At 40.9% G+C, this 14,535-nt stretch overlaps 1 protein-coding gene across 1 annotated transcript; it reads right to left on the bottom strand.

Annotated features, from left to right (window-relative positions):
* Positions 1-1,229: 1,229 nt before the first annotated feature.
* LOC114257964 (pectinesterase-like) lies at positions 1,230-3,856 on the bottom strand. The gene is made up of 2 exons (XM_082913552.1): positions 2,881-3,856; positions 1,230-1,921 (listed from the first exon to the last, which is right to left on the bottom strand). Exons 1-2 carry the CDS (start codon positions 3,854-3,856, stop codon positions 1,230-1,232), a joined length of 1,668 nt encoding a protein of 555 aa, XP_082769678.1.
* Positions 3,857-14,535: the final 10,679 nt, after the last annotated feature.

Below are 14,535 nucleotides of genomic sequence, written 5' to 3'. Positions count from 1 at the left end.
TCATTGGTGACTTACTTTATTTATTTATTTTTTATTTTTTTCCACCAACCTTTGAGACTTGTGTTAGGTCATGATTTAGTATGCTTCCTGGTGCCAATATAGTTGGGATTTTATAATTTTACTTTGATACTTTTTACACTTCCTCCTCTTTATTGATATATTCTCAAATGTATTTATATTTATTTCATCAATAAAATTTCTTTTCTTTTGTTGATTAAAAAAAAAAATTTTTTTGCAAAGAGTGTTGGATCCACGTATTTTCACTTTTGTGAGACATTTATTGTTTTTTGTTCACAATAACTTTTTGTATTGCATAGCTTCAACATTTAATATTTACACATTTTCTTTCTCTTTTTAAATTTTTATCTAAATTCATAATTTAAATAGGGTAAACTACCTATAAGTCCTAATAGTTAGACTCAATTCCCATAAAGTTCTATTGAAAATAAGTCTTGATAAAATTGTCACTAAAAACAATTTTTTTTGTAACAATTTTTTATATATGTCGCTAAAAATTGACAATTAGTGACTTTTTTTGTAATGATTTTTATAAATTGTCTCTAAAACTTACAGTTAGTGACTTTTTTATGAATTTTTTTTTCCCATAAGACCTATTAGACAATAAATATATTTATTAGGATCTACACGTAAGTATCTCATTTAAATATAGTGTCATTAAGCTACCCAAACGTCACTAAATTACACAAGGATATGTGCATATATATATATATATACATCTTGAAATTGGGCTAGCTTTGTATTGGGCCTGCTTAGTCTTTTCGATCCATTCATCATTTTTATATCCACTAAAACTACACCAATCTTTGTAATTAAGTACTTTTCTTTCACTAACATTGTAACATGAACATTAATTCAAACTATTTGAAAACATTAGGTTGCGTTTGTTTCATTTATTTGAGAAATGATTTAGAAATAGAAACAGATAGAGAAAAAATAGAAGAAATGAGAATACAATATAGCTACATCTTACCTTGTGTGACCTAATTGCTTAATCCAGCTAAGAACTTGATTCCAGTGGAGGATAACCACGACTGTCACATTTATAACATGATAAAATATTGAATAATAGACAATGTTTCAAATAAAAACAAATAATCAAATCTGAACTTCCAAGTAAGACATCATGAATTAATTGTAATTTCGAAAATACAAACATAATTAAATTTCAATACAGAAGAACAGAAAAAAGGCATCTCAAATTGTAATGATCATGTTAAACTAGCGGTGTAAGGGACTCCAGTTGTAGGCAACCAACTATTTCCTGATATGAAGTTGAAGACAGTGAAGTTAACTGCATCCGTGGCGGTTATCACATGGTAACCAGGCCAAGTAACCCTGTTGACAGTACTTGATCCCGGTCCTCTATTATTGTATTCTGCATAATACAACGTGTCCAGCGCAAAAGTCCCGGACCACGCAGCCCAACCAGCTGGATTAATCAAGCTATCCATGAAGGATTGCATATAAACAGTTCTTGAGTAAAGCTTCCACGGCCTGCCCAAGAACGTTTGTGTCGTGCCATTGTTTGCTGCCAAGTCAGGGGCAGCTGTAATAATACAATTGTGTATTGAAGTACCAGTATTCTGGTTTATATCTGTCCTTCCTTGTGCGGTGATTGTATTAAACTGGCCTAATATGGGAAGCCGCGGATATATATTGCAGTTTTGTAAAACAACAGCTGCATTTCCAAATATGAAGTCCACTGTGCCGTAGATATCGCATTCCTTATAGAACTGCCTGAGAGAATGGGCATACAAGGTGTCCTGGTAGCCTTCAAAGCTGCATTTGTAAAAGGTGGACAAATCAGCGTCGTTTCGAAGTGCCACTGCTTGTTGCTTTATAGCTCCTGCTGTGTTTCGAATGGTTATGTCTATTGCTACAAATCCTGGTCCAACTACAGCTGCAATTGAAGTATTCATTGAGAATGTAAGATTTAGTTAGTTTTGAATTGCTTGAATGTAATTGACTAGATTTAATTTATAGAAAAGCTGAACATTAGTTAGGAAACAAATAGTCCAATTTTCATACGTTTTCAAATCTCTACCGTGTTGTCTCAAAATATTGACAATTATTAAATGTTTTGAACAGAGAAACAGAGGTATTGGGAAAGGACCTTATGCTATTAGAGGAGTTTTACGACTATAATTGAACCATAGGTCACAAGGAAGTAAAATAAAATTTTCCCTTACAGATAATTATTTATAAATGACGAGAACAAAAAGTTGTAAGATGTGAAATAAATAAGAAAAAATGAATGTTAATTGTAATATTTTAGTATTCTATTTATTTTTTATTTATTATTATTATTATTATTTTAATGTTTGGAAAGAATAAATTAGGATTAATCGGTAAAAAGTCTATTCATATAGTGCCATATGTCATTTAGTCCATAGTTTAATTATTATTTTTTTTGTGAGAATGATACAAGATGAAAAGTCGTCAACACTGAAAAAGTTGCCGCAAAGTAATTGGAGCAGTGGCGGCGGCAACAGCAATAGTAATTATTGATAATGACATGGACAGATATGTGATATTAAATAGATATGTGACATGTGTATAGATATTGAGATGTTTGAACATATGTTGTACAGATAAGTTACACATGTATAAATAGTAAAACATTTGAATAAATAGCCAAATAGGTCAGCCTTGAACATTTTTTTGGACAAATAGTGTCCTTTTGGTTTAAAAAGATTTAAGTTTGGGCCTATTGACTTAAGAGTTTCATAAATAGATTTATAACCTAAGTGTCTATTAAATTCTGTATACATATATATTATACGTATAATTATTGATTGTAAAATTAGTGAAGTGAGATTTAGAGGTCAATCTAAATGATATATAGAAGTCTCAACTTACCAACTGTTGCAGAACCATATGTAGTCCACCCATCAACCACGCTATGGTTCCCTGTAATTACAGTCTTGTTAATCCCATCTCCGACCATCATCAAGTATTGTTTGTTCTCCGCAATCGAAACATACTCTTCATATACTCCTTTAACTACATAAATCATGAAGTATCCCGTGTTGTTAGCAGTGTTGTTGGGTGCCGCAGCTACTGCATCGCTAATCGTCGTGAAATTCCAACTTCCATCCTTGCTTACAACCACTATATTGTTCACCTTCACCCGGCCACCCCCTCTCATTTTCGGGACCTTTCTTCCACGAACCGACTCATATATCTTTTGGTGTTGTCTCGACATTTCCAGACCCAATTGACCATTTTGGTAAAACAATGGCTCTCTTTCTGCTATCCACATGGCTTTTCTTGTTTGAGGAATGTAACCATGCTTAAACAGTGCAAGCGATACGCTGTATAGCTTGTTTCCATAGTCGAAAGGACTTGAAAAGGTGTTTTGAATGCTAGAAGATGGAGTTGTGGCTTGAAACCCATCCGAACATGTTCGATGGTTGGTCATAATAGCACTAAGCAAGGTATGTGTATCGTCTGCTTGTGAACTTTGAAGGGTATCTGTAGAATCGATGGATTGAATAGTGCTAGACAAAAAATTCATGTTAAAGCTGAGGAGGATTTGGCAATCCTCGAGAGCAAGAATGGTGGGTTGAGAGAGCCCATTTGGGAGTGTGAGGTAGCTATTGACCAATGACAGGAAATTACTAGTTATTTCTAGGGAATGACGAATGGAAAACCGGCCGTAGTCGTATATAGTGGAAGACTGGTTGTTTGGTAGCAGGGATTGGCAGAAGAAAGGATGAGGGGTAGAATTGCAAACGGTATATGGTGAGGTAGAGACGAATGCAAGGGATGGAGAGAAGAAATGGAGGGTGAGAAAGAAAGACAAAATGCAAATAGTAGAATGCATGGAAGCCATGTTTGTGGTAGTACTAGTTTTGGTGTGGCAATGTATTGTGAAATGGACTATATATATACTGTCAGTATTTATATGCCAAACCGTATGAATTTAAATATGTGGAGTCAACTTCTATGTCTGCTGACAAGCGTGTTGATCTGGATATTCCCTCTTATGATTTTGTTTTTGTTATTCCACAATGAAGTTGGCAAGGGAATTTGTGTTTGGTGTAAGCTGGGGTCTAGACCATGACTGTTACAAAAATTATGCAATAAAATAATAAAAATTAAAACGACTTTGTAAAAGATAACATATAAAATTATGAGAAGAATAGATGGTAAGAAAGTTTTAATTAGTGAGAATTTGAGACATTCTTCCTCACAGAAGGTGCTTACTGAATGTAACAACTTGAAAGCTCAATCTAAGTAGTCACGATCTTTCTTTCACATTCACTAGAATGATACATAAATGAGTCATGAATCAAAGTCGGTCATTAAATTAATAAAATTGGTTTGAAGAACACGTCTAAACAATCTCAACATACAACCATTTTGTAGATTAATTGGCCGATGGCATTTCTTGGCAATCTCATCTCTTTCACTAGCCAATGACTCTAGTATTTGTAGAAGAAATTTTGTACTACTTTTTTTTTTTTGATCGGCAAATAAATCTTTATTGATGAAACATACACAGTATGATTAGAAACATCAATAAAGAGGAGCTTAGAGCTAACACGAAGCTCCAAGCGCCTGTTGGTGAGTAACCAACAAAAGGAAAGAAAAATAAAAGATGCTCCCACAAAAGTCTGATAGGCATTCAACAGCCTGATGGGCATTCAACCCAATTGACAATCAACCCATGTACATTAAACCCGTATACTATATCAGATAGGCATTCAACAGCAACCAATCCAGATCATCACACAGCTGGGCAGACCATATCAGAACCGGGCCAGCAGCAAAGCTAGCTATCAAATGACATGAAGACTGTCGTTTGAGGATTGCTGAAACTAGCCTTCTGAGACCTGCAAACTACTGAAATACACTCCTCCCAAATTCATGACAGAACAAAACTTCACAGTTGCAGCAACACAGATAAACCAGAAAACACAGTGATGTATAATACTGCACCAGTGAATAAACCAGCAACCCAGAACAGACAAACAGAGTTGCAGACAGAGTTGCGACCAAGAATAGACCACACAAAGCTTGCGAACCTGCAAAACCCCTATCAGACTTTGATACTGTCGAGATTAAAAACAATGTCCTCCACGGAGTATTGCAAGCCTCCACAGCTATGCTTGCACCAAAGAGCTATCCTCACTTTAACCAACTTAGCCAAATCAAACCCTTCAACGCTCTTTTGGTGAAAAAGACAATCGTTCCGAGCTTTCCAAATTGACCACAGAACTGCAACAGGGACAACTTTCCACAATGGTTGGATCTCCTTCTTAAATTTATAGCCTGCCCACCACTGTAGCAATCCCTCGACTGTACCTGGAACCACCCAAACCAGATCCCACCATTTAACCATGTCTGACCATAGTTTCCAAACCACAGGACACAACAACAACAAATGGTTCAAAGACTCCTCCTCTGTTTTACACAGCAGGCACACTGTGTTCGCTTCCGAGTTCAACACACCAATCCTTTTCAGGAACACCGAAGTTTTAAGTCTTTCTTTCCAAGCTAACCAGCTGCAGAATTTCACCTTGGGTGGAGCGGAGTTCTTCCACAACATGTCAGCAACACTTATGACTGGACCTTTTGACAGCATCCACCACTTCCAAGACACACCCGCGGAGTAAGATCCTGAGGGATTTGCCATCCATAAACAAGAATCCTCTGCTTGGTCTGTAAGAACAAGTGTGCCCCTTAGAACCTCTTGCAACCTAGCGACCTCCTCCTCCTCCCAAGCAAACAGAACTCTGCTAAACAGAAACTTCCACTCGAGTGCCGACCCTCTATTATGATGCATCTGCACAAGTGAACAACCCTTTTCCACGGACAGCCTGTATAATCTGGGAAATTCCGCCTTGAGGCATAGATTATTTAACTACTTATCCTCCCAAAAAAGAATACGATGCCCATTTCCTACCAGAATTTTAAAATTGGATAAATAGTACTCCATCAGTTCAGGACTAGATGCCCCAAGATGAACAACATCAGACCAAATTCTTGACACTGAACTAGTCTCTGGAATGGAAGGTACCCAGCCACCAGCACCCAGACCATATTTGCACCTCACTACTTGTTTCCATATAGCTCTGTCCTCCACACCAAACCGCCACCACCATTTTAACAAGAGGCAAGCGTTGACTTCTCGTAGATTTCTAAGCCCCAGACCCCCTTGTGACTTATCCACTATTAAATCCGCCCATTTCACCAAGTGGACTTTCCTCTTAAGTTCAGATTTGCCCCATAAGAATGCTGCCTGAATCTTCTCAATCTGTTTAGCTACTCCCACAGGGATCTTGAAAATAGATAGAAAATAGATGGGCATACAAGAGAGGACTGACCTGATCAAGGTTAAATGGCCAGCGTAAGATAGAAATTTCCTCTTCCAATTAGCTAGCTTCTTTTTCACTTTCTCAATTACAGGTTTCCATGTACTTTTCCTATTGGGATTAGCCCCTAGGGGTAGACCCAGATAATTAAAAGGGAGTTTATGACTATGGCAGTTGAAAATGGAGGTAAACTGGTTAACCTCACCATCAGGTACACCTACACCACACAACAAGCTTTTGTGGAAGTTGATCTTTAAGCCGGAAAGCACCTCAAAGCAACGCAAAATTCTCTTAATGTGCACCAATTCACCTCGGACCGCCTCACAGAATATAATTGAATCATCAGCAAATTGCAGATGAGAGAATTTCAACTCAGTAGGCCCCACAGAAGCTCCTTTAACCAGCCCCAGCTCCTTTGCTCTTTCAATCAAAATGTTCAAACCTTCTGCTACAATGTTGAACAAAAGAGGGGATAATGGATCTCCCTGCCTGAGCCCTCTCTGAGGAGCGAATTCTTTTGTTGGAGATCCATTGACCAAAATAGATACTCTGGATGATGAGAGGCATGATTTGATCCAACCCAACCATTTCTCCCCAAAGCCAAAATTCCTCATCATAGAAAGTAGAAACTCCCAATTAACTGAATCATATGCCTTTTCGAAATCTAACTTTAGAATGATGCCTCTCATTTTTGCAGCTTTCCACCAATGTACTACTTCATTCGCGATCAAAACACCATCAAGAATAGATCTACCACCCAAAAACGCTGTTTGAGCTTCACTAATAATTTCTGGCAGCACTCTTTTCAACCTTTTTGATAGCACTTTTGCAAGAATTTTGTAAACTGAGTTAACGAGACTAATGGGTCTAAAGTCACTTAACTCACAAGGTTCCTCCCGTTTAGGAATGAGAGTGATGAAAGAGCTATTAAGACCTGAGACGATCTTCCCCTGAGAGTGAAACTCAGCCATAAATTGAAGGACTTCACCCTTCATTATCTTCCAGCATTTCTGAAAACAAGTCAGACTGAAGCCATCCGGTCCCGGGGCCTTGTTCCCGTCACAATCTTTAACTGCCGCCCATATTTCCTGTTCCGAAAAATCTGCTTCTAAGGATTCTACCTGCCCAGCAGAATGGATGGATGCAAAAGGGCCTAGAAGCTTAGGCCTAGAACTCCACGACTCAGAGAATAATTTCGAAAAATGCCTATGAACAGCTAGCTTCATTGGGTTAGGTTCCACCTCTCTAACCCCATCAACCACAACTGAATCAAGGAGGTTTCTTCTTTGCCTAGAGCTTGCCATCAAATGGAAAAACCTAGTATTCATGTCCCCGCATTTAGCCCACAGCATTCTAGATTTTTGATGCCACAAACTTTCCTTTCTTCTATGCAAATTCCAAACTAGCCCTCTGACTACTCTCCTTGAATGTGCTTCTGTTTCTGACAATGTTCGTTCTTCAGCCACCAAATCCAAGGCGTGTAAATCCTCTTCCGCTTTCTTAAGGTCTGTTTCCACATTTCCAAACACCTCAATATTCCATCGTCTAAGACTGGCTTTGAGAGAGGCAAGCTTCCTCAACAATCTAAACCCCGCCCAACCCTGTTGATCTTGAGCCTCCCATGAGTTTTTTACTGCTGATATGAAATTAGGATGGATTAGCCAAGCATTTATAAATTTGAAAGGTTTAGGGCCCCAATTCCTTTCATCCTCCTTTATCATGACAGGACAATGATCGGAAATCGTTCTGGGCAGTCCCCACTGCTTGAAGGAGAACTGCTCAAGCCACCTACCCTCCAGGAGGAATCTATCTATCCGACTCCATCTCTCCCCGTCAAGAGCATTACACCACGTGAATCTCCTCCCCTTCATGGGCAGATCAACAAGATTCAACTGATCAATCAACTTATTAAAATCATTCATACCTCTTTCCCTTCTGGAGCACCCCTTCCTTTCGCTGAGGAATCTAATCTCATTAAAATCTCCACCCAAACACCATGGAGTCGGGTAAGAGATTTTCAGACTCTTTAAGGATTCCCACAATTGACTTCTTCTACCCACATCGTTGGGAGCATATACATTCACCACCGAGCATTCAAAGGACTGGCCACAGATACCTGCTAAAATGATGAAATATCTGGAGCCACAACAATCAACAACCTTGAAGCTGTCAGGGTGCCAGATGCACAATAAACCTCCAGCCCTGCCTTCGGCATCTACTCCCATATACTCCATTTTTTCGAAAGGCCAAATAGATTTTATGAAGATTTTGTACTACTTAATATTTACTCTCCATTTGTTCGCCTAAAAATACTTTAGAAGGTACAAACACGTTCAAATTGAAGTATTATCAATGCTACCACCACCACCCCACCACTCTAGCACCCGCCACTACTACAAGTATTAATAAGTTAGTTTCAAGATCACAAAGAAAGATGTACGAATACATTGTTTATAAAAAATATATATCTATATATATATTTTACCTAAAAATACCAAACACTTACTAATACCAAAACAAAAAAAACAAAAAAAAAATTTACAAGGTTAATTCACATAATGGTAAATACTTAAATTTGGCATAACTGGGTTTGTCTTACCCCTCTATCATTTAAAAATAGCCAGAGAGACCCCATGTGTTTTGGACCATATTGCAGTTAATCTTCCTACTGTTATTTATTTTGTCAAACTTGATAGAAGAACATGTGCCAGCTTTGAGAGTAGATACAAAAAGCAATGTCAAATTGTATTGTAAAAGATCAAATTTGCCCTTTCCTCATTTTTTTCATCTTCTTCCTACTTCAAAACTCAAACCCAAATCCTACACTCAACAACCACATCCACTTCCTCCAACCCCCTCCCTCTCTCGCATCCAACCATTTTTCCCCACACTAATCGCTGCCAACTCTCCCCATCCCAAATCCATGATTTGTTCATATTGAATTTTTGTTTATTTGCGTCAACAGAATGAAGACTTGGATGATAAATCATTAACGGTTGCAATACTGAGTTAATGGTGGTAAGTGAGAAGTGATATTGCACCTATTCTAGAGAGACATTAGATAGATTTAAAGATTCAATTGAACAAGACCTCCCCTCCACTGATTTGCAGCCCCATTAGTTCGCAAATTCTCAATAATAATTAAAACCTTCGTCACTACCAACAATAAATCTTTCACCAGTTACTTTTCATAAATAGATATATATACATATATCTATAACTTTGTATATGTATATATAGATGTATGCATGTATATATTTATAGTTTAAATTTTGATGTTGCTTCCTATGGGGATATGTTTTTGAGTACCGACACATGGCAAGGTGTCGAGGTGCCACATGTCAGGGTCATGACGCCGAGGCGATCTCGGGTAAGCCGAGGTTATCTCCGAAGATATCAAAATCCTAGATAATCGGATAAAAGATAAGGGACAAGAGTCCTAGAATAAAGAGGAGACTTAGCCAAGATAAGGATAAAACTCTTAGGGAGTTTATCTTTATCTCTGAAGGAGTCCAAAGTAATTACTGAACAGGAATCCATAGAAGTCAGGCTTCTATTGAGATTAGGATTGAGGTAACTATAAAAGAGAGGCACCCCGTGGGTCTAAGGTACGCAATTTTATGCTTTGAGCATTGAGTTTAGCATTATTGATTATCTTTGAGAGATATATTGACTTGATCATCATAGTGCCCCCGGGTGGACGAACCACCGTCGGAATCTTCTCTTTCTGTTACAGGTTAGCCAGATGTCATCTATTCTGCCAGTGTTCTCTAGCTGAGTACTGAGTTGGGCAGTGTGATCGGAAAATCACTCACATAATGCCGTCTGTGGGAACGAAAGTAGAATAGATGGCCAGTAACGGACAGAAGGAAAAGATTGGGGACGACACTCCTACTGGGAGTGGGAGACCTATTGACCTTGATGGCGAAGGAGAAAGGTCGAACGCAGAAACTCATGAACAAAATCACGGAGCGAAAGACGTCGGCCAGACTAGCGACGCACCAAAGAAACCTGATCAAAGCAGGTACTACAACGAAGACGACCTCCAGGTTTGGAAGGATAGGTGCCTACGGAGGGACGAAGAGGTAAAAGAGATGGCAAACAAATTGGCAGACCTACAGTCGGTCGTCAATTTCATGATGCAAAATAACGTCATGCAGCCACCATACCTGCTGCACGACACGCCGATGACAGCGGCCAATACCCAGAAGGGAGGACAGAAAACAATCCCTGTAGCCCCTCAGCATAACAGAGACGAGAGATACTCTCACCGACCTTCTAGGGAGGACGGATGAAGAGAATCAAGAAGAGAAGGATCACGGTGGACGCATCGCATAAAGGAGGCAGACCCCAAAGGACATCGGCATGTTTAGGGGCAGGCACTGTGCTTCGACACAACTGATGGAGAAGGATCGAAAAGGGCTCACCACGAGGCCGAGAGTAGTATACCGAAAAGACTGAAGTCGAAAGATAGCCGAGCTCTTGGGCAGAGCAAAGAAGACTTAAGAGATTACCTCAAGAGGAAGCAACAGAATGCCGAAGCCGAGGTAATCTCTCCAAATAAGCCGAGGACACCATTCTCGGTGGAACTAGACAGATTTGAGGCACCAAAGCGATTCAGCATGCCGAGGTTTCAAATGTACGATGGTAAGTCAGATCTCAACTTCCACCTAGGACTATATTTGAATTCAATGGCATTATATAGTGAGAATGAGCCGTTGCTCTGCAAAGTGTTCCCCTCATCCTTCGGGGAGATAGCATCAGATTGGTTCCACAAACTACCGAAGGGAAGCGTGAAGACTTAGGAAGGCCTGGCCGAGATGTTTGTGGCCAGATTTGTGACAAACAAGCTACAACTATTGAGGGTGGACGCATTGATGGCTCTGAAGATCAGCAAGGATGAAGGCCTTAGGGCCTATGCAAAAAGATACTATGAGGTATTCAATCGAATACCCGAATGTAATCAAGAGGTGGCAGTCGTATCTTTCAAGAACAGCTTGAAAAACAACTGCCCACTAAGAAAGTCTTTGGCAAAGACATTGCCAAAAAGTATGGAGGAGCTCATGGCGAGAATCGAGAAATACGCCAGAGCCGAAGAAGACACGTTGGGAACCAGGGAGATAAAACAAGAGAAAGGAAATGGCTCGCCGAAGCGAGGCCAAGGTAACAATGGAACGAGCAGGCAAGGGGCAGAACTGAGGGCCACACATGCAGTAACAACTGTGTTCTGGATCCCAATTCCCAAAGTCCTAGATCAAATTCGGAACCAGCCCTATTTCAGAACGCCAGAGAGGACTCCAGGAGAGTTCATGGAAAGAAACATTGGCAGGTATTGTGCCTACCATAATGAAGATGGGCATACAACTCAGGGTTGTAGAGCCCTGAAAACATATTTGGAAGACCTGGTAAGACAAGGACATCTGAGAGACCTTGTCGAAGAAACCAAGACAAGGGAAGAACGGGCAAGGTTGCCTCAAGCATCAGCAGCCCCACCTCTCCCAGCACAACAGCCACAGGCAGGAGGACCTCGGATAATCAACGTAATCCACTCGAAGGTCACCGAAAACGAAATCCGAGCAGAAACCCAGAAAGTGAAGCACCTGCAGCATGTCTACCAAGTCGGGGAGAAAAGACATCAGGCAGAAGAGTGCCAGGGACCAATGATAACCTTTACTAAAGCGGACCTAGAGATGGTCCAGCATCCGCATAATGATGCCTTGGTAGTATCCCTCCAGGTTGGGGAGTGCCAAGTGAAACGCATCTTGATTGATCAAGGCAGTTCTTGCGACATCATGTACGTCTGATGTTACAAGGAGCTCGGCCTTCACCTAGATGATATGGAACAATCCAACGGCCCAATGGTTGGGTTCAATGGAACGCCGACATGGCCACTGGGAACAGTAAGCTTGGAGGTACAAGCTGGCACCAGGAAGATCAAGACAGAATTCACCATCATCGACACACCCTCCCTTTACAACATTATCTTGGGAAGCCATGGTTGCATGCAATGGGGGCAGTTCCCTCAACATTGCATCAACTATTGCGATTCTCAACAGAGCATGGAATAAAGGTAGTCAGAGGGGATCAGTTGCAGGCGAAGAATTGCTCCATAACAGCAATGAAATCTACCTGCAGCGTACAAGAACCAGAGAAGGCAAAAAATGAAGATGAGGACGTGGAAGTCCTAGAAGACGTCGGCAAGGAGCCAGCCGAGAAGAGTGAAGAGGCACTGAAGAAAATCCTCGTCTAGGATGGGGATGAAGAACGCTTCTTTCTTCTCGGCTCGGGCTTAGCCGAAGAAGAGGAAAAAGAGTTGGAAACTTTTTTGAGAGCAAATATTGAGGTGTTCGCTTGGACAGCTTACGAAATGCCTGGCATTGACCCCGAGGTCACTTGCCACAAACTGAATATTGACAAGTCGGCCAAACCTGTAATTCAACGAGCCAGAAGACCGACGTTGATGCACGTCGAAGCAGTAAAGGAAGAAGTAAGACAGACTTCTAGAGGCCAGCGCCATTAGAGAAGTACACTACCCAATATGGCTATCCAATACAGTGGTGGTAAAGAAGAAAAACGGTAAATGGAGGGTCTGCGTGGACTTTACCAGCCTCAACAAAGCCTGCCCCAAAGATAGCTTTCCTCTACCTAAGATTGACCAGCTAGTAGATGCCACTTCAGGGCATGAAAGAATGAGTTTCCTAGATGCCTACAGGGGGTATCACCAAATAGCCATGTACCCCCCAAACGAAGAGCAGACCGTGTTCATCACCCCAAAAGGCCTGTACTGTTACAGAGTAATGCCTTTCAGGTTGAAAAATGCAGGAGCAACTTACCAAAGGCTGGTAACCAAAATGTTCAAACACCTGATTAGCCGAATAGTAGAAGTCTACATCGACGACATGGTCATTAAGACCAAGGAGCCTGAGGGTCATCTTGCCGATCTAAAAGCAATCTTTGAAATCCTTAAAACATATCGGCTCCGACTCAATGCATCGAAGTGTGCATTTGGAGTTGGATCTGGTAAGTTTTTAGGATACCTGGTGACTAGAAAGGGGATCAAGGCCAGCCCAGATCAAATCAAAGCCATCCTATAGTTGAAAAACCCGACGTCGGCAAAACAGGTGCAGATGCTAACTGGAAGGGCCGCAGCCCTAAACAGATTCATCAGCAGAAGCTCAGATAAGTGCAGACCTTTCTTCAACTTAGTGAAGAAAGCCACAGACTTCTTGTGGACAGAAGAATGCGAAGCCGCTTTGGCCAACCTGAAGAAGTACTTGACCACAGCTCCAGTTATTTCAAATCTAGAACCAGGGGAGGAGCTATTTCTGTACTTAGCCGTTTCAAAACATGTAATAAGTACAGTACTAATCCGAGAAGAAAAATGGGAGCAAAGGGCTATTTACTATGTAAGCAAAACCCTAGCCGATGCAGAAACGAGGTATCTACCCTTAGAGAAATTGGCACTAGCTTTAGTAATGGCTTCAAAGAAGTTGAACCATTACTTCCAGGCCCATAAAATTGCGGTGCTAACAGAGCACCCCTTGAAGTCCTTACTGCAACAAGGAGACCTGACCGGAAGAATAGCTAGGTGGGCAATCACCCTAGGCCAGTATGACTTGGAGTACATGCCAAGGACAACAATCAAAGGCCAGGTTCTGGCCGACTTCGTGGCCGAGTTCACACCAGAATCCATCAAACATCGGGCTCCGTTGAGCCAGGATGAGCGATATCCAACCAAGCAAGGAGAAGCCCAGGCAAAGGCAAAAGAACAAAAGAATGAAGAAAAACTCAGACTCTGCAGCATTTACATCGGCGACTCCTTTCGACTGTTCATTGATGGAAGTTCAAACCGACAAGGAGCGGGGGCAGGAGTAGTATTGATATCCCCAGATAGGCAGGTACTAGAATAGTCTATTCGTTTGGGGTTCAAGGCCTCAAGCAATGAAGCAGAGTATGAAGCACTCATTGCAGGACTGAAGTTGGCAGCAACAGTGCAAGCATATGGGGTAATAGTTTTTTGTGATTCACAACTAATAGTTAACCAGACAACAAGCGAGTTTGCAGCCTGAGATGAACGAATGTCGGCCTACGCAAAGGAAGTTATCAAACTGTCAGCCTTGTTTCAGAACTGCCGACTACTTCAGGTAAGCCGAGATGATAACAGCCACGTCGATGCGTTGGCCAACTTAGCTAG

This window comes from Camellia sinensis, chromosome 2 (genome assembly GCF_055761805.1).
Source record: "Camellia sinensis isolate YWXY chromosome 2, ASM5576180v1, whole genome shotgun sequence".
Lineage (NCBI taxonomy): Eukaryota > Viridiplantae > Streptophyta > Magnoliopsida > Ericales > Theaceae > Camellia > Camellia sinensis.
Note: the sequence above shows the minus strand (reverse complement) of the source record. Positions and strands in the feature narration are given on the sequence as shown.

Coding starts and splice junctions, on each gene's coding strand:
- LOC114257964 (XM_082913552.1), bottom strand. CDS start 3,856: ATGGCTTCCATGCATTCTACTATTTGCATTTTGTCTTTCTTTCTCACC. Junction 1,922..2,880: donor ATATGGTTCTGCAACAGTTG/GTAAGTTGAGAC, acceptor CTTCAATTGCAG/CTGTAGTTGGACCAGGATTT.